The 27,380-nt window shown below is 39.5% G+C and overlaps 1 protein-coding gene across 1 annotated transcript in view; it reads right to left on the bottom strand.

Annotated features, from left to right (window-relative positions):
• piezo1 (piezo type mechanosensitive ion channel component 1 (Er blood group)) overlaps window positions 1–27,380 on the bottom strand; it is a 76,283-nt gene that overhangs the window by 26,719 nt on the left and 22,184 nt on the right. Inside the window, exons 3-16 of the mRNA XM_020103574.2 lie at window positions 19,255–19,420; window positions 18,727–18,868; window positions 15,011–15,287; window positions 12,730–12,943; window positions 8,356–8,527; window positions 6,191–6,292; window positions 5,480–5,540; window positions 4,432–4,535; window positions 4,167–4,246; window positions 3,756–3,936; window positions 2,972–3,077; window positions 2,112–2,290; window positions 1,423–1,571; window positions 949–1,107 (exon numbers count right to left, since the gene is read on the bottom strand). Of these exons, the coding sequence (XP_019959133.2) occupies window positions 949–1,107; window positions 1,423–1,571; window positions 2,112–2,290; window positions 2,972–3,077; window positions 3,756–3,936; window positions 4,167–4,246; window positions 4,432–4,535; window positions 5,480–5,540; window positions 6,191–6,292; window positions 8,356–8,527; window positions 12,730–12,943; window positions 15,011–15,287; window positions 18,727–18,868; window positions 19,255–19,420 (2,092 nt within the window). The remainder of the gene's footprint in view (window positions 1–948; window positions 1,108–1,422; window positions 1,572–2,111; window positions 2,291–2,971; window positions 3,078–3,755; window positions 3,937–4,166; window positions 4,247–4,431; window positions 4,536–5,479; window positions 5,541–6,190; window positions 6,293–8,355; window positions 8,528–12,729; window positions 12,944–15,010; window positions 15,288–18,726; window positions 18,869–19,254; window positions 19,421–27,380) is intronic.

Below are 27,380 nucleotides of genomic sequence, written 5' to 3'. Positions count from 1 at the left end.
GCCAAATGAATTTCTCAGTGTTTAGGTAAAAACGTATTGGATTAGAAGTCAAATGTAGCAGCATAGTCTTCACTTTCAATACGACTATGATATTCACCACCAGAGGATCCAGCTTTCCTAAAAGACAGTTAAATAAAAAAAACTTGTATCTATAAACAGTTAATATATACTTAATCTATAAATTATTGATTATACATCTTTACAGTATGTTTATACATAGTTCATACACCCCTTTTCTTTACCTGTAAAACATTATCATAGTTTTGACTGACTAGTTAAAGGTACAGTGTGTAGATATCTAGTGTTGAAATTGCATGTAGCAACTGAACACCCCTCACCTCACCCTCTCCTTCCAAACATGAAAAAGAAACTGTGGTAGCCTTTAATTGTCATAAAAATTCAAAAGGTGTTTAGTTTGTTCAGTCTGGACTAATGTAAAAAACATGGAGGCCTCCGTAGAGAGGGTCCCCATGATGTAAATATAAAGTATTTAAATATAAAGGGCCTTTCCTGTGGTTAAGAAAACTACAATTCACACAATTTAGGTGAAACGAACTAGTGAAATCATCATGAGGATTATTCTACATTAAATTTCTGCCGATAGTTCCCTTTCACCTAAATCTTACACACTGGACCTTTAACTGTGAACATGAAACTGAGTATATTATCTTATGGGTTGTGGGCAGCAGAGTGGTTTCATAGGAGGTGGATGATATTTTGTTTTCAGGGTGTTGGCTGAGGTCTTATTTATTCACTGCACCTCTGCACTCCTCCTGATCTACTGTAACAATCCAACAATCCTGGGACTGCGGACCCTCAGAGATTCAGCTTCACTCAAATTCATCTCTTTACAGAAGATACAGTAATGACACTCATACAAATCACTGTAACTCTAAGCAACACATTCCTTCAGTGATATGAGCAGTGGGAGTGTGCAGGCTGTGTTACTTGTGTATTGGTGTAACATGCTCCAGGTTAGTGATTCTCATGAAGGGTTTGTGGAAGTAGTGCAGCTGCAGAATACAGGCCAGCAGGAAGAAGCCAGGGATCAGAATACTGCTGAAGAGCTCAGACAGAGCAAATGTCTCCAGACCAATGGCTGCCAGCCTGGGGATGACAGGGATACACTTTTATTATTTCGGTTTCATACTATAATGTTAATTATTCATAAATAAAAACATTGTATTACTACATGGTAAATCTGGACCCAGGTAGTAAAACGGGGATAACAATGATCCTGCTAAAGGCATGGAAAAATAGGGGTTTAAATATTATATACAATTTTCAATTTAGCGTACAGATCACAAACTACAAAAAAACTTAAGGGACAAGAGAACCATCCTACAAGTGAGAAATAGGGAAATACAAAAGAAAAGAATCAGCAGGGTGGAGGAAGACACTGTCTTTGGTATGAGAACATACTGTTCTTCTGTGAAGCCAGTTAAGTTTCTCCAGTATCGAGGGAAGTCTTCAAACTGGTACGTGTAGATCGAGATCAGCACCAGCATGGTGTAGGCCACAACAAGCCACCAGAAGAGCTTCAGCAGACGCCTCCACAGAGAATAATACACCTTGGAAGCATGAAATGTGGAATATGAAGTTACTTAAAGGTACAGTGTGTAGAATTTAGTGACATTGAATGGTGAAGTTGCATGTTGCAGCTGAATACCCCTCAGCTCACCCTCCCCTTCCAAACATGAAGGAGAACATGTGGAAACCTTCGGTTGTCATAAAAAACTTTTGTCCAGTTTGAAATACTGTAAAAAAACATGGCAGCCTCCATAGAGAGGACCCCCTTGATGTAAATATAAAGTATTTAATTATAAAGGCCCCCATTCTAAAACAACATTTCATACAATTTAGATGAAACACACCAATGAAAACATCGCAAGGTATTATTTTACATTCAGTTTTAGCCAATAGATCCCTTTCACCTACATTTTACACACTGGGTCTTTAACATGAATATTTTTTTAACTTTTAAAACATTTTTTGACATTTAATTTGTGTCATATCAAAGTTATCGATATGAGCATGTTTGATGACACGTTGACCGTTTTTTTAACATGACGGACAACACTGAACACAATGACCTGTAGGCCTGCTCCTACCTGGTAGAGACAGAGGCACAGCAGGAACAGCAGCATGTAGATGATCTTGTATCCAACCAGTTTTCCAGCGAAGGAGACCATGATGAACATCCCTCCACACACATAGATCCAGTATTTGGCATAACAGCTCATTACCATGGCTCCTAGAACCTTCAGCACTGATTCGTCACCAGCCCCCTCTGATGGAAGGAGAGGAAGAGCCACATATGAGAGGGTCTGTAAAACATGTGTCATCCTCTGCAAAACAGTATCCAAAACACAAGTCTGTGTTTGTGCCAAATCAACCCAATGGAGGCAGGAGAAAGACATCTGTGTTGTTTTAGAAGTACAACGTTCATCATCTTTGAGAATGTTATTTATGGCAGGACATTGTGTGATGAGGCTAATGTTCATCCCATCCCCATGTTCCTTTGTATTTTTTATGTAATGACTGTTTGTCTCTTGATTATCCAATGCAATGTGTGTATGTGTGTGTGTGTGTGTGTGTGTGTGTGTGTGCGTGCGTGTGCGTGTGCATGTGTGCATGTGTGCACATGTCTATCTATAGTTATATTACAATGATATTGAACCAATTTTGGTTCAGCGCCATCATTGTGAGGACATTTTGGCTGGTCCTCACAAATTCAATGGGCTGTTTGAGGGTTAAGACTTGGTTTTAGGGTTAGAATTAGTTTTAGTTTAGGGTTAGGGTTAGGTTTAGTTTAGGGTTAGGGTTAGGTTTAGTTTAGGGTTAGGGTTAGGCATTTAGTTGTGATGGTTAAGGTGAGGGTAGGGCTGAAGAATGCATTATGTCAATGATTGTCCTCACAACTATACAGAGACATGTATTTGTGTGCGTGTGTGTGTTAAAGATGTCGGACCTCCTGAAGTGACTTCCTGCAGTGGTGTGGCCATTTTCCTCTTCCTGCTGAAGTTTTCCTTCACTGACTGACGCACCAACAGCCAGAAAGTTAAAGTGAACAGAAGCTGGAGAGAGAGAGAGAAAGAATAATACATTGTCTTTTCTTTGAAAGTTAAAGAGGTAACCCTTTTTTTAAATATGTTATTGTTTTAACATATTTACTGTCTTAAAATGTTTTGTTTTTAAAACATCTGTGTTCTGAATACCTTTTTTTGCTAAGCAAATTGCATTTATGTGATGAAAAGTAATATTATTATTATGAGCATCATATTCATGCTTGTCTGATAAAGAATAGAACACTTGCAAGTGTTTTTTGCGGGGCTTGAAGTATCTGTAAATGAATAAGTATAAAGGTTGACTTAAAAAGGCATTAGTTCATTAGACCAGTGTTGGTACAAGAGGACTTTCCTTTAGGTAAAAAGGGATGTATTCATATAGAACTTTTTCTTTCTTATTGGCCACTCAAAGCACTTCACAGTACAAGTCCTACTCACCCATTCACACACACAGTTATAACTGCCACATCCCCCCGGCCACTGTATTGTAGTTTGGAGAGACAAGTCCTAATAGATCTGTTTTATATCACTCAACCATATATGACCTCCAGCTTCCAATAGCATCTTTCAAAAGCCAGGGGTCGGTGAAGACAGGTCATATTGATAATCCATATCATTCAGAGAATGAAAGGACACAGGCTTCATTTCATCATCATAAAATCACCAGTGTCTATGCTCTTGACTCACCATGGCTCCCAGTCTTAGACAGGGGTACTTGGCTCTGTCCAGGCCGAGCTGTCTGAGGCTCATGGTTCCCACAGCGGTGGGTAGTTCAGGCTGAAGCTCCATGGCCCAGACGTACTGGAGACAGCACAAAGCCAGACCATAGAGCAGGATGAATGGAGAGCACAGAGTGGCTGCATGTCGCCTGCAAAGAGAAACAGCTACTTCAATAACAGGTCTAAACCCTAACACAACACTTCAGTGTGGGTTCAGTCGTTACAGATCCTGTGAAATCTACACAACTTTAAAATGTAATATATGTATTTGTTTTGTGGACAAAGCAATACACATCAAGCCCAGTCATCTGTAGGGATGAATAAAGCAGAGTAGCACATTCATGATCTGTTCTGTCTCAGCTACAGGTGTGAACAGAACCTGGCACGCAGGATCCAGATGAGACAAGCCCACAGCAGCAACACGAAGGTCAGCCAGCTGTGGTACGTGATGCTCCACACCTGAACAAAGTGGACATAGCACATGACAACAACAACAAATCTAGTGAGTGAGATTCTTACTGTTATAGTGTTTTGGTATGCTATTACTACAGGCTTTTTAACTCACTTGTCTTCATTGAGTAGATATATGTCGAAAATATATTATATTCTATTTGTACAAAATCATGCTTTATTCCAATAGTTACCATCATGGCTATGAGAGCACAGACGTAGCTCTGCTGCATCACCACCTTCCCCAACAGGAAAAAAGGACTTTCACTCTGTTGACAACTGGGGACGTCAGGAACACCTGCCAGAAATAACATCGATCATCTCAGTATGCAGAGTAGAACACTGAATAATAACACACCAGCAGAGCTCTGTGATAAAGATTTTTATCAGATCTGAGGGATTAGTTTATCTCTTATCTTTAAACAATGATTTTCTTTATTATTACAACATGGCTCAGCCGGTAAACCACATTATACACAGGTCACAGTTAAAGTTAGAAGAAGATAACTGTGACAAAGTACACTACACACTCATTTTCTGCTCTGAAAATGTTAGTCTAACCTCAAGAATTGATTAAAACCTGCCTGACAGTGTTATAACTCTTGTAATGTCCCTCTGTTCCCAGATCACACCAGTGTTACCGAAATGAAAGGCAAAGCATTTCTCATTTAAGAGACATTTGTCAATAGTGTAACGCAGTGTGAAGCCAATGATACTATAAATAAATGATCTCTGGTCACACTCTACCCTGTCAGCTCAAGCTTTTTCATTTTTGTAAGTGCAGTTTCCTGTTGCAGGTCATCTGTTGCTGCTAGGATCAGGATAACTGTCATCACAGGAGGATTGTTTGTTGTGGGGAAACAAAGCCTGAGATAAATGATTCTGCTGGGACCTCAGAAAAAAATGTCACAGTCTACAAAATAGATTTTTTTTAAAAGCATTTAGCTCTTTATAGTTTTATAGTTTTTTCAAAAATTATCCTGGCAGTGTAAGAACACACTATCAGGAGTCCTGACTTTGACATCAATTCACATGTATATTTCAAGGAATTATTACACAAGTATTAGTCATTGGGACTGTTACAGATACTTTCACCATACTTTTAATTTGAGTGAAAGAAAAAAAATATAATCAAGCTCATATTATTTGTAGTCGATCAAATCTAAATATTTGTCTTTTTTTGAACATACAAACTGTTTCAGTTACAGAAATGATTTCTGAGAAAAACTGTGCATTTGATACCCAGGTCTGTGTGAATCTCTCCAGCCACAGCCTCTCTGCTGCTTCCTGACAAGAGCATAAGCTGAAACAGAAGATCAAGATACACACATCAAACTCTTCATATGATTGACTTGATTACTTGATTGATTGGTATTAAGGTGACACAGTGAGTCAAGAAAACATTCCCGACACCATCACACCATCACACCTGCCTGGACTGTTGACAGAGGGAGGCAGATGGTCGGCAGAATGGCTCTTGGATTCCTGCTGTCAAACTCTGATCTTGTGATGTGGGGGTCACTGGAGTTCACTGAACTCCCTGTCATGGCCATGAAACTAATTTCAAACATTTTAAGCTTTTAAAGCAGAAATCCAGCTTCATCAGACCAGTGAAAAGCACTTTGAATGGCCGTTAAGACTAGAAAGGCGCTATATAAATATATATAAATTAAGTCCATTTTCCATGGTTCAGGTGGTTATCCCGAAACTCACACATATTTTTCCAGGTGACTTGCTTACTGTTTCAAAAGCAGCAGTGAAAGGACAGCAAACTCTTCTATAAACTGAACAGTACACAGCTTCTGAAGAAGAAGCTTGAAATACCCTTCTACACTCAAGTATGTTGACAGTGTAGGAATTCATATTATAATATCAGCATTGGGTAAGTTAACAGTGAAAGTCCATATAGATTTAGCTTAGTGAGTAGCAGAGTGCAGACATTGAGATGAGTACCTGTGTGTCATCTTCATAGTTATCTTTCTGTTGACTCGATGATCTCAACTCCAGCCCCTCCTTTAACTCCTCCTTCTTCTCCTGCTGCTCCTCCCCCTCCCCCTGCTCAACACAAATACAAGATATGAGAAGAAACACATAATCACCTTGACAGCTTTTTATAATGAAACAAAATATTGCAACTGTCATGCCAATGTTTCAAATTGTTCCAAAGCCATGATAGATGCACCTCAGCTATTAAAGGCAACGGTGCTACCTTGTTCTGCCATTAACCAAATGAGTGGGAAAGTGGTGAACTAGGCAGAGTATAAGACTCTCTTAGCTATCATCTGAACATAAATGTTTCTTGCAACTTAATTCACAACACATCAACAGATGTGTCACTGTGTTATTGGAAGCCAAAAACACAACAGCAGCAGGGGAATGTCAGAGCGTAAAATGTCTAAATCACCTTTTCAGTAATTCAGCCAGGGGTCATAATGAAGTGTTGTATAATATTTGTCAGTAATAGGACCATTATGATGTCTGACTCAAGGTGGAGAGAGCACAATGGTACCGTTTTTAAATTGAGGTGTCTGAACACAAGCAGTATGGTATTTTTCTGGAGTGCACAGATGTTATTTTCTCCAGGACACTGGCTCCAACAGAGGTGGGGATGTTTATCCATTGGCATAGTGTAGTCTAGGTTTCATAGGGCCTCCAACACGAGAGCACCCACATAATCACACAAAACCCATTGTTCAATTCATGTTTCTTGATTTTCTTTTTTAACCAAAATGCAAAAGCATGACCATATCTCCCCTACAGCTTCACTTCACTGGCTGCCTATGCGTAAAAATATTTTAAACATGGCTCTTGACTTTTAAGTCCCTGTATGGTTTAACACTAAGCTACTTGGCTGAGCTTCTAAATCAGTGCTCACCAGCACGTACAGCTTGAAACCTTCTGATGAGGCCATGTTAGCAGTTCCTCCACCCTTCTAGACCAAGGGTGACAGGGCCTCATGCTGTGAGGGCCCCAACCCTCTAGAATAGAACATTGTCTAGTTCAGTGTGTCTCTGATGCTGTTGGCGGACACAGACGTCTGAATTTAAATGAGTTTGTTTCGCTGATAGCTTAAGATTCAGACATCAGATGACTAAAATCCTTCATCTGGTCAAAAAAATTCATAAATAAATAAAAAATATATATAAACCAAGATCTAAAAAAGCGTATTGTACAAATTTGACTTTGTACACCTCTTAAAACACAATGCTGACATGTGCACAATGGAACATGTCACTACCGACAGGTGACAAAATGAGATGCACTGTTACCTTGATTAAAATGACAGATTTCTACAGGTTTGAAACTTGCTGGAAACATTTGGTAATGTAAAATAATGTAAGAACACAACTCAACAACATATATAACGTAAGTCTAGTTATTTTAAGACATTTTGACACATTTTATATTATAATTTCCAGATAGATTAAAAAATGGCAAGTTATTCTTGTTAGCACTCTTGACAGCCTTTACTAGCACAAGAGTAGAAAGATTTTTCATTACGAGAATAAAATTGTATTGTCGTAAAAATACGTAATTTTTTTTAAATGTTTTAAATTTTAGGAATAAAGTCAGACTATATCAGAGTAGAAATATTTATATTGCATATTGAGATAAGAGGTAAAAACATACAGAGATAAAAAAAGGGGAGAGAATTAACTTGACACTTCAAGAGTAAAGTCAAACTGTTTTACCTTGTGTAGATGAAATGATGAAGTTGTTCTTTAAAATCAGTTTTAGTGGCAAGGAAATTCTTTCTCTTTTAGCCGTTATTGCACTGAAAACTGTATCTGTTCAGAGGTAGAAACCATACAAGCTTGAAGAGGCAGCCACATTCGAGCCAACTGAAACAGCTGCTAATGGCTTTACACAGCTTTTACAGTAGACTTTATTCTTGACAATTTGACTGTATTTATTTACAAAATAGTATTTCAACTTTATTCTTGAAATGCAAACAAAGTCTTTCTCTGATTAAGTTTGACTTTATTCTCGACATTTCAGAAAAAAATGATTAATGCCTGACTATAATGCACTTCTGAGAAGAAGTCAGGGTGAATTGACAAATCAACTTAACACTGGTCTTCAACACAGGAGATTGCTAAAGACAAAGTAGCACATACCTGGCTCGGTGTTCCATGATATCCCGTCTTGAGAACAGTTGCTATGGTAATGTAGAGGAAGAACAGTATTCCTGGGTTGACATAAACTGGCCAGTCGTGATTGGCATTGAGATTGAGTTCATAGGGCGAGGAGCAGTTTCCTGGTAAGATGATGTCCTTCAATCCAAAGAGTCTTGACAGAAACAGAGGTAAAGACAAAACAGAGAGAAAGAAGAGTTATGATACGTTATAATTCATTATTGGCATGTTGATCAAATGCTTCTTGTAATTCTAATCATTGTTGTAAACACTATTATCTTGCTGATGTTCTCAGTTACACGCTGTATCTATTGCACTTCATGTGGCTCTCTCTGAGGTTTCTCTGTTCTTTTTCCCCTGTTAATAGGGTTTTGGTAGTTTTTCCTTACTCTTGTTGAGGGTTAAGGACAGAGGATGTCACACCTTCTTAAGCCCTATGAGAAAAATTGTGTGATTTGTGAATACGGGCTGTGCAAATAAAATTGGATTGACTGATTGATTATCATGTCAGGATGCAGGCTTGAATATTAATAACAACAACTGAATATTAATAACAACAACAAAAACGTAATCGGAGCAATTTCAATAGGGTCCTCTGGCCCTAAACAATAATCAAACCTTAAAATTTAGAGAACATGTTTTGTTGTATGAAGTATTAAGTGATTGTTGATGGAGGAGCTTTGAACTCTGTTATTTGGGAACATCCAGGATTAAAATGGATGGAGTTCTAAACAAGGTTGTATTATGTTATATTGTACATATTTATCGTGATGAAGCAATTAAATATTTGATAAAGGTCAAATTTGGAACTTATAAGTGTAACATAATGTCAATGCTGTGAGTAAAAAGGTTAAAGCATATCCTTTTTGGGACTCTGTTCTGGAACACCTGTTATATTATCTGAGCAGATCAGTTTCAAAACTTTAAAATATGTGACGCCTGCATCAAAACAAAACCATTCCATCGGAGAACTTTGAAAGTAAGAAAATAATCGACGATCAAAGGAATACAGTAATAGGAAACCACACAGTCTGAGTCCAGGTCTGAAAAGACCTGTGGTCAGCACTGTAACAAGATAGAGACACATTTGTCAGGACAATTTAGCAGCAATATATGAGAAGTACCTCTATAAATAGTTTTGGAGCTGTAACTCATGAGACAGTATGAAGCTCAAATACAGTATGTGCAGGTCCAGAAAGATGAGGGACAAGTTTACAGTTGTTAAAGGAGAAGTTCGTTTTTTTTCAACCTAGTCCTTATTTCCAGCATGTGATATGTAGATCTACTCACCCATAAAGGTTTGGAGTAACTTGGAGTCCTTCGGACTCCCAAGGGATTGGGGCATCCACAATACAGCCTCTAATTATCACATTATCTGCCGCGAAACTCTTTATTTACTATGAATCGCCAGCGTGTGAGTCCAAGTTGCTTTGTTTACATACCAGGCTTTCACTGGGGTGACGTCACCGAGGTGCGCAGCCGCAGCGCAGCTGCAGCACATCTGACGATCAGCTGTGACTGTTTGTTGATTAAACAGGAAGACAACTTGCTCTCGGTTCTCTAAGCTAACTCTAGCTTCAAGGCTGCCCGTTAGCCCGCTGAAGTTAGCTAGCCTTTAAGATTATTCCTATTTTTGGTCCCACACACAGCATGCAACATGCAAACATGGGGAAATTTGACTCATCCGTGTCACATCTGAACACAATCCAACTGGGGGGGAACTGGGGGATTCGAGGTGCGCAAACTCCGTGCTCAAGGGCACCTCAGCAGTGCCTAGGAGGTGAACTAGCTTCCGTACATGCTGGACTTGAACCGGCCTCCCTCCCAAGCCAAGTCGCTATGGACTGCGCTACTGCCTCCATGCATACCCGGGTGAATACGCCCGAGCACCAGGACACAGCTGCTTTAAAAAAATACTGTACTGTAAAGCACCTGATAAGTATTCTGCCATGTTGGGCAAAACTAGCAGCAGCAAACTCCGTGTAAACAAACACAGCTGATCGTCAGCTGATCTGCGGCTGCGCGCCTTGGTGACGTCACCCCAGTGAAAGCCCGGGATGTAAACAAAGCAACTAGGACTCACAGGGGACTAGTGCTGGCGATTCATAGTAAATAAAGAGTTTCGCGGCAGATAATGCGTTATTTAGAGGCTGTGTTGTGGATGCCCCAGTCACTTGCGTTGTATGGATATACGCCGATCGCGTGTGGATCTAAAAATGTCCGAAGGACTCCAAGTTACTCCAAACCTTTATGGGTGAGTAGATCTACATACCATATGCTGGAAATAAGGACCAGGTTGAAAAAATGATCTGGGTGCATGGCTGTTGAGAACAAAAACTTAACTCTAACCACCAATTATTTTTAACTGCACTTACAGTGATGTCACTGATTATGTCAAAACCATAACAAACCCACATTGTGCCATCACTGATGCCTGTCACTAATCTTGCTCCTAACTGAAGTCAGGACAGCAAAACCACAGACTACAACCCTCAACCTTGGATGGATTTGCTTTCACTCACTTGGTTCAAACTAGTGCAGTGCCTGTTCTGAACATGCCTATGTGGCTTGTATATACGTTTGAATGATTTACTTAACTGCTGCGGTTTTTTTCATACATTCATGTCAACAATTACAAAGGTCAGACCAAGGTTTACAGCTTTTTAAACTAAAAGCTCTATAATTCTGCTCAGTATAAAACATTACAGCAACAAAATCAACGTTGTGTTTTCACTTTGTAGACAAATTGCAAAGATTTGGTTGGTTTCCTGTTTATTCAATTTGTATTAGTGAATGAATTGCATGTCCGAATCACAACAAATTAGCCACTTCCCAAGGTCAAATAAGAATACACATGCCAAGTGTGAAGCCAATAAGATGAATGGTTCTCCAGATAATGTGTCCCACAAACAGACAAACAGACACACAGACAGACATTTGTAAAATTAGTAGAAGGATTGATACACCATCAGTTTTGAAAGATATGTTGCCCTTGTTCCTGTTGCTTGAAAGCACTTAATCTAATTATCTGTGGACAAAGTGTCATTTCATTATCTCTGATGCTACAATGGCTCCAGATAGATACTGATGATTGAGCTATTTTTTGTAGTCAAACCTGTAAATATTGAATAGAAAGGTGCGTCATTCTCAGTACAGAAATTAAAAAAGAACCTTCTTAGGTAAAGGTCAGAGTTCCCAGACTGATGAACAGCTGGTAACGTTATACTGACACAGGCATGGCAAGAACTCTGGACATGATGGATGAGAGAGAAAGGGAGATGAGGAGAGATCACATGTCAGGGAAGAATGCTGCACTACTCGTTCATCTTTCTACAGTTTAACTGGTTAAGTTTTGCTGAAGTGATGCAGCATCAGCTGCTAGCCAGTCATTCCAAACATTCCAGCCCTGAAATCACACTCAAGTTTTCCTGAAAAGGCGGAACATGAGCTTTGACTCCTGTGCTGGACGACTATCATCTAATTTCTAGGTCACAGAGAAAAAGAACACGAGTGAGTTCATAGATATGAAGGTGATTATGCTCCTCTAGGGAGAAGGACTGGAGAGTATTTTTTAATTTGTGGAATGCAGTGTTGGAGCATAAGAATCTGGGCATGTGTATATGCAGCCTTTGAATACACATTTCTGTCTCTAATTTTGTTTCCAATCTTGGTGATAGATTAAGGCACAGGCTCTAGTTTTAATTAGTCAAGAAAGATATATTCAAATCTTTAAGCATTTTAAGGACAACTTATTTTGGCAACTTTAATTTGATAGGATTCTTCAAAGATATGTTAAACATAACTGCTGATCCATTTTAGCTACAAAAACTTTGTATCATTTATAATATGTTCACTAGGTTATCCAGTCATAATTTACTTAACAGTAAAATCAATCAGAATACATTTGAATATTTCACCGAGAATCTTTAACATTATAACTTTAGGGTGCAAATCATGCAGGAGAGCAGAGAAGCTGATGTTAACATTAACTAAAGAATGACAGGGCTGTAGGGTAGGAATCTGTGACACGCCAATCAAATGTACTATTCACATTACTTTGTATTATTATTCTCTCCTTCAGTGGAACACCATTCCAATATTTGACAGAGATACAAAGAGAGTGAGAGTGCACTTGTGATCATCATCTGTAGTTTTGTGCACTGCCAAGAGTATCAAGAATGAATGTGATTAGCATTTTATTGTTCAGAACAGAAGGTTGTCTCACCTTATAATATTTTATTTACGCTTTGTCAAATGATATTAACCATATGTTTTAGTCTATTTAACCACATGCATGCACCCAAGGCAACCCTGAAACATTCATGGTTTCTAGCAGTGAGGGAGCTACAGTCTTACCTGGCCCACAGACTGTGTGGGGGGAAAAGGGCCTGGGCCAGCAGACTCTGGTACAAGTACAGACAAACCATGTGACCAGCAGTGAAGAAGCCCACCATCACACACAGTGCATTGAAACCCAGGTGACTGATGGGAAGGTGGTATGCCCACCACGTGCACACACCAATAAACAGCAGGAAGTAGATGGCTGAGAAGGCAGATGGCAGTGTGATGCCTGGAAGGAAAAGGAAGGAGAGGTCAGACACAAGTTCAGTTTTCACAGAGACACACTCTCTATCAACAACCGGAACAAACATGTGAAATCCCTGTACTCCCTTCACGAAACCTTATGAGTGCTATACATGTTTGCACATTTGTATCATTTTGAGCAATTCCTTGTCCAATCCAAATTCAGGGACAGACTTCACCTCGAAAACGTATGCACTTGTATGATTAGCATTTCAATCGTAGCACTTATGCACTTAAAGAATCTTTCACAAATAGCAGTTACGATCCTCAGAGGAGGGCTTGACAATTGTTTCTATATTTCGTTTCAGCCCATCGACGGTGATATGTTGTGGCTTCTCTCTTGTGACGAATGTACTTATTGTAAGTCGCTTTGGACAAAAGCGTCTGCTAAATGCCCTAAATGTAAATGTAAATGTAAATGAATGCATCCAGAAGAACCATACTGTGTTTTGAAGCATGAGTGAAAGCAGTGGGGAAATATGTCTCCTACAACATCTAAATCAGTCTTATTAACATGCTTTATCAACATGTGGAAAGTGAAAATCAGGTTTCACTGACAATAGTGTGAGAACGGTGCTTTGAGAGAAAGTGGGAACAGCAGAGTGATGGGAATGATATGATTGTTGTGATGATTATGACAGATAAGTACCAGCTATTTTTATTTTCCCTCTTTTTTACCTGACCGTTATTTGAAATCTATATTAGAGCATAAGTGAGCCTAAACTGACAAACAAAAAGATTATGCTCTAAAATTAAAGGAACATTATATATATATGCTAAACCTGTTGGGCTTAGTGTATGAATGGATTAATGTATCTAAACAACAAATTAAAAGATTGACTGGACATCAGATCAGACATGGCTGAAAACTGTAGGTTCCTCATGATCCCCGTTTTACTGAACCAGAAGTAGCAACAAACACACACACGTTTTTTAAAAAGATCTATCAGCTTTACTCTAGAAAACCAGCCACTAGGGATACTCTTTTGGGTAGTTCTAGTGCCGGTCCCAAGCCCGGATAAATGGTGAGGGTTGCGTCAGGAAGGGCATCCGGCGTAAAACTTGTGCCAAAACAAACATGCGGATCACAAATAGGAGGGGTAGTGGATATATTGGCATATGATTCGCTGTGGCGACCCCGAAAAGGGAGCAGCTGAAAGATGAAGAAGAAGAAGCGTTACTTTAGAACATGGGCCTGATTCCAGCAGTTTGGCTCTTCTCATGGGAGATCATACCCATGAGGAGTGTTCATACCCAAAGTTGCATTATGCCAGAACAGGCGTTCAGGGTACAGAGGGGGAATTAAGGATTAACGATTTAAAAAACTGCTATTTTAATGTAACATAGTGTCATAATTCAAGCAGCATATAGCTGCTAATTCACAATCATGAATTACTAATCAACACTTTGCATTCCTCATGCCCCAAATTGCAACTGTGCTGTTCTTTTAAAAAAGTGTGCTGCCCATACATACACTGTATACATGTGTATGAATGTGTGAATGGGTGAAGTCATCTAGACTAGAAAAAGTGCTGTATAAATACAGACAATTTCCCATTGTTTAAGACTGGTAGACAGGGTATTATTTGAGAGCTGTTTTGTCATTTGTGTACCAGTAAATTCATTACATCTGACATGCTGTGTGGTTTGTGTGTGGACATAAAAAAAACAATACACATGATTATTTATCTGTCATATAACCTTTACATCACTAGCACAGATTCTGTCATGATTTTTCTGCCACATGCCTGAATTCAAAATATAACCTAGAATCACAAAACAGCATGTGAAATGGCTGTGAGAGTTGCTTAGTTCATGGAAATTAAACACAACTCAATTTGAGAGCACAGACAACACAGTCAGTCTGTCTGAATGGCTGAGTGTGGCTGGCAGATTCTCTGAGTGTTGATCTGCACATATTTCTCATTTCTCAACAGACTTTAGTGACCACTGTCTCTGGACATGACTCAGAATGGCAAAACAGATCTAAACATAAAGATGAACAAATACCAATTTCTGAACTGTACTAAAGCTTCTTTCAGCTTCTTCTTACCGGCCAGTGCCAGCAGGCTGATGGCTAAGATTCTGCCCAGGTCCCGCAGAATTTTCCGAACTATGACCTTCAGCCGTTCAGCCAGCTGCTTGGCTCTGGTTGCTGTTGAAACCTCCTCATCAGGGTCACCAGGTAATGATCTCTCTTCATCATCTTCATTATCTTCATCTCCTGATGTCTCTTCTTCTTCCTCATCCTCTTTCTCCTCCTCCTCCTCCTCCTCATCATCATCATCATCATCACCTTCTGGGGTTTTATCTGTTGAATAATCTTCTAGCTAAAGTACGAAAGAGACAGAATTAAAAGTTTTAAAGGTTATTACTGAATTACATTAAAGTGAAACACAAAATTACAGTGGTACACATTTTCTTCAATTACTGTTGATTATTTCTTCTGCCTTTACCTGCTCTGTGTTTTTCTTCTCGTACACAGTAGTCTTCACCAGCAGAGGCCAGATGATAAGATTACAAATGTCACTGCATCATGTTTTTTCACATTTCCTCTAAAAAACTCAGAACCTTTTGTTTAACTTCCCTTTATAAAACGTATTACTAAAGCTTATTTTGCTTTGATTCTACTTTATAAGACAGGGGTGTCATGCTTACAGTGAACACAGACTGTGTCATTTTAATTTACTCTATGTTTACGATACAAAAATAGAAACCTCTCCTCTAAACTATAAATACAAATACACATTGTCTAGATCCAACAAAACACAGAGTGATGATATGCAGTAACGGGGCAGATTTCTAATGTTACTAACAGTATTCACTTGGGGGACTCTCTGATGTCTATAATATGATTAATCATGAAGTATTAAAGATTCAGTGTATAGAATTTAGTGATATCTAGTGGTGAGGTTGCATGTTGCAGCTGAAAACCTCACCTCACCTGACCTGTGGTCGCTTCAGTTGTCATAAAAACTCAAGAGGTGTTTAGTTTGTCCAGTTTGGGCTACTGTAGGAAAACATGGCAGCCTCCATAGAGAGGATCCGCTTTTGATGTACATATATTAGGTATTTAAATATAAAGGGCTCATTCTAGGGTAAAGAAAACAACAATTTGTACAATTTAGCTGAATAACACTAGTGAAAACATCACTATGATCATTTTATATACTTATTTTCTGCCAATAGATCCCTTTCAACTAAATCTTACACACTGAACCTTTAAGTCAGACAGGGGTCAGTAGTTGGCTTGGGGACCCTCTGATGTCTATAAATATGGTAAATTATTAAGGTAGCCATGTGATAGACTGGAAAACTATCCAAGGTGTAATCTGCCTCTTGCATTTTGTCAGGTGCTTTTATAGTCATATGTGTTGACCTGATGATTTTCACTCTACTTTTTTCTCTATATCTGGTCTTCACCACCTCCTGAGGAAAATATGTGGCTCTTTATCTGTTGAATGCTCCACTATGTTCACCAGTTAGTCTTAGATGATGAGTTAAAGGAGGCTAAAAAAAAACCTGTTGAGCTGAGGGGAACTGCAGATTTGCTTATAATTCTATGTGTTCTCAATATATTTCTCTTAACATAGTTATTTGATCCGGTGCTTTATAAAGCTTTAGTGTAGCTTTAAAAATCATAATTGTAACTTGGCAGTACCAGCCGGCCCCATGAATCCTGCACATCCTTACAATTTTCTGTGAAATGTATTTATTCAAATGGGATAAATCCCTTGAGTTGCATCAACTTGTTTTCGAGAGGGTCCCACAATTTAACAAATCATCATAGTTTCCTGTGAGTTTCACTTATCATAGCAGCCACCCCCCTGCAAAATATTGATCCAGACATGTGTGTATCACCACATTTACCTTTTTGTTACTGGTTGTGAAGATGCAAACGTGTAACATAAGCAGCCCGCATTTACCAACAAAAAAATACTGCTGAAGGACACAAAGCAAATATACAAAGGAAAGTCAATTGGCTGTCTACTTCAGATTGCAACAATATGGACTGATGAAGAAACTTGAGGAAAGGTCAGTGGGGTTACACAACATGAAGTCGTGCAACTCCCTCTTGGCTGGACTCCCAGCATCTTCATCTAAACTGCACGCCTCGTTTACAATCTTCCCACATTCTCCCATGTGACCCCCCTCCTCCGTGACCTCCACTGGCTTCCTGTTGGGGCCCGCATCCGATTCAAGACGATGGTGCTGGCCTTCATGGCCGTCAATGGAACTGCACCCGTCTACCTCCAAACACTGGTCAGACCACATGCACCAGCGAGAGCACTTCACTCATCTACAACAGCTGGCCGACTGGTACCCCCATCGCTGAGAGCAAACAAAGTCCGCTCAGTGAAGTCGCAACTCGTCTCTGTTTTGGCACCTCAGTGGTGGAACGAACTCCCGACCAATGCCAGGACAACAGAATCGCTCTTCATCCTCCGCAAAAGACTCAAGACTCATTTGTTCAGACTTCACCTCAACCCTTCATAGCATGACTCCCCCTCACCCCCCCCAACAAAAAAAAACATATTCACTTGTATGTTCGTATGATTAGCACTTCAATCATAGCACTTATGCACTTAAAGAATCTTTCACAAATAGCAGTAACGATCCTCAGATGAGGGCTTGACAATTGTTTCTATATGATTTTGCCCCATCGACGGTGATATGTTGTGGTTTGTCTCTTGTGACAAATGTACTTAAGTCGCTTTGGACAAAAGCGTCTGCTAAACGCCCTAAATGTAAATGTAAATGAAGATTCATCCTCAGTGGATCATGAACATCACATATCATGAAAAATCATTATTTGTTGTCATGGACCACAGTCAAGGGTAATTTGTGATCTGACAATGGAACCCAATCAATACCCACAGGAAATATCAAAGAAACCTGTAGCCAGTAGTTCTTGAGAAATCTTGCTCTGGAGGTGTTGGATACACCAATCAACTTACATACTGATATTGCCATCATAACAGGCCCTGCTCTTCACAAGGCAAAAACAATAGGGACCATGTGTTTATCATATTAACAAGAAAACGCTCAAAAAATGTGTCTTTTCCTCAGATTCCACTGTCTCCGTCTCTCCTGACCTACATCTCTCTACTGTTTGTTTGGGCAGTTGCCCTGGAGACAGAAAGAATGAAAGAGAGAAGGTAAACAGAGAGGTACACACAGACTGAAAGACTGCCGGGGGAGAATGAAGATAAATTATAGTCCTTAAAATAACAGGAAGGACAAATGGTAATAATTAGAGCAATGTCTAGACCCTGTGTCCTAGCTTTCAGTATACAGGTGTGTGTTAGCTCAGAAGGCAGCACAGGTTCTGGTCCAGACTCTGGTCATCGCATGTCTAGACTACTGCAAGTCCCTCCTGGCTGGTCTGCTTGTAAGGACCATCCGACCTCTGCAACTCATCCAGAATGCAGCAGCTTGACTGTTCTTCAACCTACCTAAGTTCACTCACACTACACTGCTCCTCCACTCACACTACACCCTAAGAACATGATTGTCAACTCTGGTGTTTATATACAATAATTAGAATAAAAACAATTATGAAGTGTAGTTCCACTTATATATTGCACTTACCTTAGGTAGGTTGAAACACTTTTAGTTTGTCTTTTTTGAAGCTAATGTACTTACATGACTCTTGCTGTTCTGGGTTTGTACCCTCATGGTTGATGCACATATTGTAAGTCACTTTGGATAAAAGCATCAGCTAAATGATTTGTAACAATAATAACAAACCCTCACACAACTACTCACCGATGTAATATTGGCAGCAGCCACCATTTCTCTGTTCCTGACCAATCTGCTGCAGAGGATCACTGTCACCAAGGAAACCACACAAACGCCCAGATCAGGACACAGAAGGCGTAACACACTCCAGGGGTCATCCAAAGGAAGCCTAGAACATAGAGAACCATATGTGAAAAGGTCAAGGTGGTCAAACATTTTTCCTAGAGCACATGCAACTTCACATCTTGTTACTTCATAAAATATCTAGATTTTCCACACAATAAGTCTCTAACTGCTGCTTTTCCAAATGTTTTTGTCAATACTGATACTTACAAAACCCCTTAGTTTGTATTATCAGCACTGTATTTTGTATTGCATTTGTAATTCTAATGGTTAGTTAAAGGTTCAGTGTAAGATTTAGGTGAAAGGGACTTTTGGCAGAAATTGAATATAAAATAATCCTAGGGATGTTTTCACTGGTTTCCCCCAATCCTACCACCAGTGATAGCTGCATGAATAAGTGGAGCTACACTTTATCAAACACAAGTTACATACCTGGAAACACCTATGTGTCTGGTAATGGTGTCCCATTGTGAACAGTTATCGCCTATACCAATGTTGAGTGGAGGGTACGTGTACAGGACTGTCTGAAAGCAGATATGAGCCAGTAGAAATAGTAGACTGGTACAAAACACGGCTCTTATAAAACGGCCAGTGTGACCTGGAAGACAAAAGGACAAGGGAGAAAAGGGATGTGAATCAAACATGTTAAAACATAATTTCAATGTACAGGACAAAATAATAAGAAGAGCATCATTTCACTTAAACACAATATAATGCCCAAAGCAACACAAAGGAACACATGTGGCATCATGTGATTGATTGAATGTACCCAGAGTCAGAAAAGACAGTGGTATGTTTCTCAGTACAAAGACTGGAAGCAAACTGTTTACGTGGCTTCATCAAAAGGGAATAATTTACCCTTCGACAACATAAAGGACCTGGAAATCTCCTTAAATTCTCCCCTGGGCTCCCAGAGTTCCTGGAACACTTCAATACTACAATACTTCTTGTCTTAACTTGACTGTTCCAGACAGTACAGTCACACTGTTCCCTTGGATAACAAATGGAAGTAAGCTGGCTTAAGAATACAGCGGAGAAAGACTGGAACTGTACCACAATCAGACAATAGACTAAGTGCTTGTTTTTCTTCGGTGAGTTCAGACAGGAAAGAACTGCCAGATTTTCATTATGTAAATCAGAGGTTTTCAAAGTGTGTTGCAGCCTCTCCATGGGGCTCCAACAAGATTCTGTAGAGGCTCAGTGAATGGAAATGGAAAATGTTACATTAGTTATCAAGAGGAGGTGATATCCTATATGTGTGTGAAAATGGTAGTTTAAGGGAATGTTATTGTTTCCCCACTTTTCCACAGTCAGGAAAGGAGGTAATAAATATCTGCTACAAGTGGTGACTTGAAAACACTTTTTAGACACACACATACACAGCATATAGTCACCTGAAATAACTACACAGGTTAGCATGCTTTAATTATGGATTAATTTGCCTTTTATTTTCAAAATTTATTATGTGGGCAGCAATTGTCAATAAATAATACAAAAATGCTCATTTTGAAATGTTTTGTCTGATCAACAAGCAGTTACCCAAATTCAGAAAACAACTAGAATTACCGCACTGTGGTTGCATGCCTCCGCCAACCAGTGCAGTTTCCGTGTAAATATTTCAACATACTTTTTTTTTTTAAAGATTCATATGAGATCACTTTGACCTTTGACGTCTGACCACTGAAATGTTGAAGCCTTATTTTAAGTTGAAGAAATGTCCTCAAGCACTCTTTGGTTATCACATTCAAGAGTCTAAAAAACAATTTTTTTTTGAGGCCAGACCTTTGGCGCACAAGCTCAAGTGAATGTTTGTGCCAAATGTGAAAGAATTCCCTCAAGGTGTTCCAGAGATATCACATTCACAAAGCATGTTTCTTGACCTTTGACCACCAACTTGAGGTCATCCTAGAGTGTAAATGAATGTTTGTGCCACATGTAATGAAATTCCCTTTGGGCATTCCTGATATATTGTGTTAAAAAAAACACATGGTCACGTGACCTTGACCTTTTGACCTTTGACTGCCAAAATGTATTCAGTTCATCTTTGAGTCTAGGTAATTGTTTGTACAAAATTTTGAGAGATATCCATCAAGCTGATCTTAAAGGGATTGTTCACCAAAAAATGAAAATCCACTCATTATCTGATTACCACTATGCCAATGGAGGGGTGGGTGTCCACAAACACTTCAGGGGTAAACATTGTTGCAGCCAAATCCAATATAATTGAAGTAACTGGTGACCAAAAAAACATAACATGAATCCATCCATATTGCTTCCAAGTATCCGGAAGCCCCAACATTCAAAGATTGTATCGAAACGGCATTATTTCCACCATGTTGTTTTGGATTTGGCTGCAACACTGTTTAATCCTTGTTTTGTGGACTAAAACACTTTGTGAGCTCACTCTGATCTTGACCTTTGACCCTTGACCACCAAAATCGAAATAGTTCATCAAGTGAATATTTGTACCAAATTAGGAAAAGATCCCTTAAGGCATTCTTGAAATATTCTGTTGGATGGAATTGGACGAATGGATAGACAACCCGAAAAAATAATGTCTCCAGCCACTGCTGTAGCCCGTGCAGAGGCATTACAATTCTACAGAAGTTAAAACTAGACTGGCTTCATAATTTTTGCTTTTAAAATTACTTCCACATAATCAACATTATCAACATAGTTGCTGATTAATCTTCTGTCAACTTAACAAATTCGGAGAAATGGTTCCTCATTTCAAATGATGTCACATGAAAGAGGTGCTCAGAATTAACATGTAGGGCACCACTTGACTGAGGACAGAGTATGTCTGGTCACAGTGGTGCAGTCACAGCAGCTTCCCCTGCTGCTGTTTGTATTTCCAGCCCCGGCCCTCTGGGTGGAAAACACCCCCACACCAAGTTACAACCATTCTTTTATGTGTGTGTGTGTGTGTGTGTGTGTGACTCAGTGTTACTAAACAGGACTGTAGCTTTAATAGTTTCCTCAGGAGGCAACATATAGTATTGGCTTATAGTCTGTGTGGTCCTTTTTTATTGTATCTATGTCTCTACCTTTGCATATTACTCATATATATCTCTTATCCTTAAAAACTGACAGAGCAGTGTGACTCAAATCTGTAGAAAAAAACAACACGTATACGACAAGTATATGACATCACTTTTTCCTTACCTTGTAAGTCAGTAGGCATTTAGTGCAGCAGGCAGAGCTGAGCTGCCACAAGCACAGCTGACTGTCATAAACTAAGACAATCGAAGCCATCACAGCTCAACAATAGAGATCTCCTAACTTCTCGTGGGAAACATGATTACATTCAGTTCATCACGTTCAGTTCATCATGTTCATCTCTGGCACACTATTGCAAAAAAGAAAAAAATGAAAATCTGTTTACTGTGTATGTGTGACAAAGAGAGAGGCATTTCCTTTCAGTCTAGTCTCCCTAAAGCACAAATGATTTAGGAAGTTGCAGACAACATGAGATTGGCGACCCATTCTCCATCCATTAGCTCCTGTATATCCTGTTATCCTCTGAAGGCTCACAGCTGGAGCTCGGATGAGTCACAGGACACAGAACACAGAGATAAAGTATTTATGCTCACAACAATGGGCTGTTTAGAGTCTCTAATTTAGCAGAGTTAAATGTCTATAGAGTGGGAGAGTGTACCACACAAACAAAAGCAGAACATATGGACACAGATATTAAGAACTCAGAACCTTCCTGCTGTGAAGCCATGATGTGGCCCTACACGTGTTCTCCTGTGCTTCTATACTTATTCACAATTTTTTAAGGACTAAATGCAAAAACCTTCAGACACCAACAAACTGAATAGATATGAAAACTGGAAGATCACTCACTATATACTGTAAATGCATGTCCCATTTTTGGAACAATAACTAGTTCTATGCATGACAGGACTGAGACAGAGACAGAGCCAGAGCGGACAGAGAGACCAGGAACAGTTATACACCATCAGGTTTTAACTCTGATTAATGAATTATCAATTAATCCCATAGGGCTGAACAAGGTGTGACATTCTCTGTCCTTAACCCTCAACAAGAGTGAGGAAACACTACCCAAAAAAACCTTACAGGGGGCGAAGAAACTTCACATGTGAGGGATCCCTTATTCCTCCAACTTCCCAGATAAATGTTCTCATAAATTTCATCTTTTATTAGGTATGATGTTTAGATTTCTATGGTCTATTTTACACAAACCATGGACTGTTTCCAAAACAAGCAGCGAGAGTCTTGATCTTCTATCACCCTGTAAAGTGTTAGCAGACACAGAGCAGAAACCTGCACTGAGCTTCTATTAACAATGACTGAGTCTTAAAACACTTGAGCAGTCTTCTTCCAGTTGGCCTTGAATCTTATTTAGACTAGCTTCCATATGAAACACAATTGGAACCACAACATGGCAGCATGCCCCACTATCTCAGTTATCATCAACATAGCTGACAATTCTTTATCTTGTTGTCTGAAGGTACACACAGTCTGTTACATTACTGTATTACAGCAGTGTTTGGTCATGACTCTCCTATAATGACTTCCAAAGGTTTCAGAGTGGCAGAGAAAGTGTGGAGACACAGGGGTCTGTCAGTGTGTCTGAGCTGTGACAGCAGAGGGGGGAGAGGGTTGATCTCACTGAGGCAGAACGAGACATGCATTTTATTTGTGTTACTCTGACAGCATTATGTTAGACAAAAGTCAAGTTGAAGCATTAGAGAGTTGCTGCATGTCTGACCTGCTCAGACTGCTTTTGTAACTTCTATGATGAGACCAACATGTTAAACTGACATTATATTTATGAGGTGCATGCTGGTTAAAGAAGACACATATGGTGCACCATGATATCATGACATGTCTTCATCGACCTAAAGAGCTGTCATATCTCCTGTCCACTTATGGCTTTATGTTACCAGTTCTTGTTATTTTTTATGTTTGCTGATATGGTATGCAATGTGTATGAAACATGTTATATCTCTTGTCTTTTTCTTTATGTGAAGTGTTCCTATAGACCAAGTGGACTGACACTATACATTTTATTGTATCATGATACAATGACAATAAAAGCATTCTATTCTATTCACAATCCATTTAATGGTGGAGCTATACCGTTAGCTAGACGGTGGACATACACTATTTCACACAACTAGAGATACAGCACTGCAGATGTATGATTTCACCAACCAGTGCAGCTTCCGTCGAAATACATTTTTCCAGATTAATATCAGGTCACTGTGACTTTGACCTTTGATCACCGAAATCTGATAAGTCAATCTTTGAGTACAAGTGACAACTGATCAAAGACTGAAAAAAATTCCCTCAATCACATTCAAGAGGCCTAAAAACATGTTTTGTGAGGCCACCATGACCTTGACCTTTGACCACAAAATTCTAAGCAGTTAATCCATGAGATCACAAAAATGTTTGTGCCAAATTTGGAAAGGATTCCCTAAAGGCATTGGGGAGATATCGTGTCGGAAATGCAGAAATGTGCTTTTCGAGATCACAGGACCATAAAATCTAGTGTTCTGGAGATATCATGTTCACCACAATGGGATAAACGGACAGACGGACAACCTGAATACTCACATAAAACCTTCTGCCACTGGATCTCGCTGGCGTGGAGGCATAATAAATACAGGTTGACAGCAGCACGAGAGAAAGCCAGCCTGCTATGAACATTCGTCATGTGCATTATCCCTCCTGTCAAACTGCCAGACACTCGCTCTGTCTGTATGTTCCATCAAAGTCTACTCTACCCACTTTTTTCCACTCATCTGATCTTCATCTGCCCACACTCAACCTCACCTCTACTGTACTTCTTCATTATGTACCTGCTAACTTCCATTAGTTCTCTGTCATGTTGCCTACTATGCATAGCATCTTAGCATTCTGTTTTACCTGCCTGTTGTGTCAATTTGCCAGACACATTTATGGGAGTGTGTCCTACCTTAAAAACAAGGGAACATATGGATGGATGTAGCCTTAGTGTCAGTGCCTTTACAGCAGGGTTTAACATTAACCACTTAATGCTAATTATTTAACCCTCCGATGATTTCAAAAGATACATTCATACTAACATGGTTGAGTTTAAAAACAGCTGCAACACTTTGTATTCACCACTGTTGAGTCGTGACTGATAAGACCCAATCAGGGAGACAACATGGGTGTCAGCATCATCGTTTTCTGTACGTCCAGACTAAAACACAACTTTTCAAACTAAAACAGGGTCAGCAGCATTTCCACAGCTCTACATTTTAGGAGCTGGAAAACTGTGCGGGAAACCAGATGTAAACGTAGTAACAGTGATGATTTTTAAAACAAACATTTATCAATGCGGACGTAGCCAGACATTTCTTTCTCACCCAACTTTGTCACCTAACTCTGATCATCAGCAGGAGATCAAAGTATCTTTTAATGCAACCTTCCAAGTTTACAAAGTGGTAAACTCACTTCACACAGTATGACTTATTACAATTCAGGGACCTGATGATCTAATAAGAACTTTTTTTGATGTAACTATTTATTCAGTGATGCTGCTTTGTAAATAGCCCCACACATGTGCATATAATTACGCCTATTCAGTCACTGAAACTCTATTTGGAAGTCAGAGGCAGCCACTCATGACTAAACTGCAGTGATGTATAATGGAAACCTGGCAGGGAGTGAGATTTTAGCACAAGTACACAACACTGGGGCCAAGGATTTTTTTTTTGGGTGCGTCAGGGGTTTAACCCAACAAATATGAAAATGTTAGTGTCGTATTTTCACACTGAAAAATGAATTTTAATGTGATGGTGGCATAAAAGGAAAAATCAAGGGCTCCTAGAATTTTTCCTAGGACCATGACTCTATGAACAATGTGACCAGGAGCTACAGAGATTTATGTTCTGCTAAACAAAAATTATCAACCCCCTTCTTAAAGTATAACCATAGAGGGATAGGGGTCTTTTACATGCTGCATAACACTATGATTGAATACTTGACATCATGCCAGTTGTTGAGTAATCTGTAACTCTAAAAACTGTCTCTTAATTCTCCTCAGAGCCCAAAGCTGCTGCTTCCAATTAGTTGCTTGAATTTTTCCCCCCGCTCAATTTATACATCTGTGTGTGTGTGTGTGTGTGTGTGTGTTTGCGCACGTGTCAGTGTCTTGGCAGGCCAGAGGGTTTTCCATTTGGGGATCTCCCCTCTGCCCCCCACCCCCACCCCTGCACACCTTTAACTTTACCCACTCTCCCACCAAAATAAAAGCCTCTCCACACATTTTGATCATTGGATCATAAAAAGTGTCATTAACAGAGACAGAGGAGAGGACTAGTAAAGAGGGCTAATTACTTTTGTCCTACTACTAACTAGGACTAAAGATCAGGATTTTTCTTGTCAGCATCGAGGTAATTATTAATGGAAACTTTGGAACTTTGTTGGAACAAGAAGAGGCAGTGTGACCACTTGCACGAACTTAAGCAAACAGCTGTAAACACACAGTTTCCTCTCCGGGTGGTACAAACTAATGCAAAAATAGGTCTCTATTAATAGAGAGTGTTTTAACAGTAGTGAAAAAGAATCCCATCTTGTTTGACCCCCAGTTATGTACTGAGGCATATTCAAGAATAACTCACACACGTCTGTACATCTATCTCTGTGAAAACACTAATTGGCATAACGCATTCCCTAGCCCCTTACCCTAACCTTAACCCTAACCTTAACCATGCAAACTAAACTTAACCCTCAAACAGCCCTTTGAAAAAGTCAGACAGCCCAAAATGTTGTCACTCAGTAAAGTGTCTATGCTTAAAATGGTCCTCTATAAGTAGAGGAAAACACACACTTTCATTAGCTGTTTGTGGCTAAAAGAACAGACAGAAAACATAAAATAAAATGTGACTAAATGTACAATAAGCAGTACAAGATGGAGCGCGTGGGCCCTTGGACACACCATAGTGTGGCTATGGCTGCTAGCTTAACCACTTCCTATGGACTTTTAGGCTTAAAACACAGTGTGAATGATTTTGAGTTGAATACGAATGGCGGGGCTTGCAGACACAGCACAGGAGCAGTATGGAGGTGTTGTGTTTTTGTGTTGTTTTATTACGTCTGAAGGACACACCATTGACTTCAACTGTATTGGATTCTGCTGCAACAAAGTGTTTTGTGGAATCAAACACTTCACCCACCCCTCCACTGGCATAATGAGTGAAATTTCATTCTTCAGTGAACTATCCCTTTAATGTCTGATGTATTTTGACACAGCTATAGGTTCTTACAGTTGATGTCACAGCCCATTACATCCCATGTAGACAGGTATAAAATATTCTCTGTCCTGGTTACCAGATACACCAATACTGACTGTTGAGGTAGGTTCACGTGAGACAATCCACAGTTACACTTCCTTTTCATCCCTTCATTTTTACATTTCATACTTAAGACACACCCTCCTTGAGAGACAGAATTTTGGATTTGTTGAAAGATCCAGCCATTACATACATTATGATCAATCATAACATCGGTAATATACATTTATATTGGTTTTGTTTAGGTGGGTACGGTGTCAGATT

Source organism: Paralichthys olivaceus, chromosome 14 (assembly GCF_024713975.1).
Source record: "Paralichthys olivaceus isolate ysfri-2021 chromosome 14, ASM2471397v2, whole genome shotgun sequence".
Taxonomy (NCBI): domain Eukaryota; kingdom Metazoa; phylum Chordata; class Actinopteri; order Pleuronectiformes; family Paralichthyidae; genus Paralichthys; species Paralichthys olivaceus.
The sequence above is the reverse complement of the archived record's forward strand: the minus strand, read 5'-3'. Positions and strand labels throughout refer to the sequence as shown.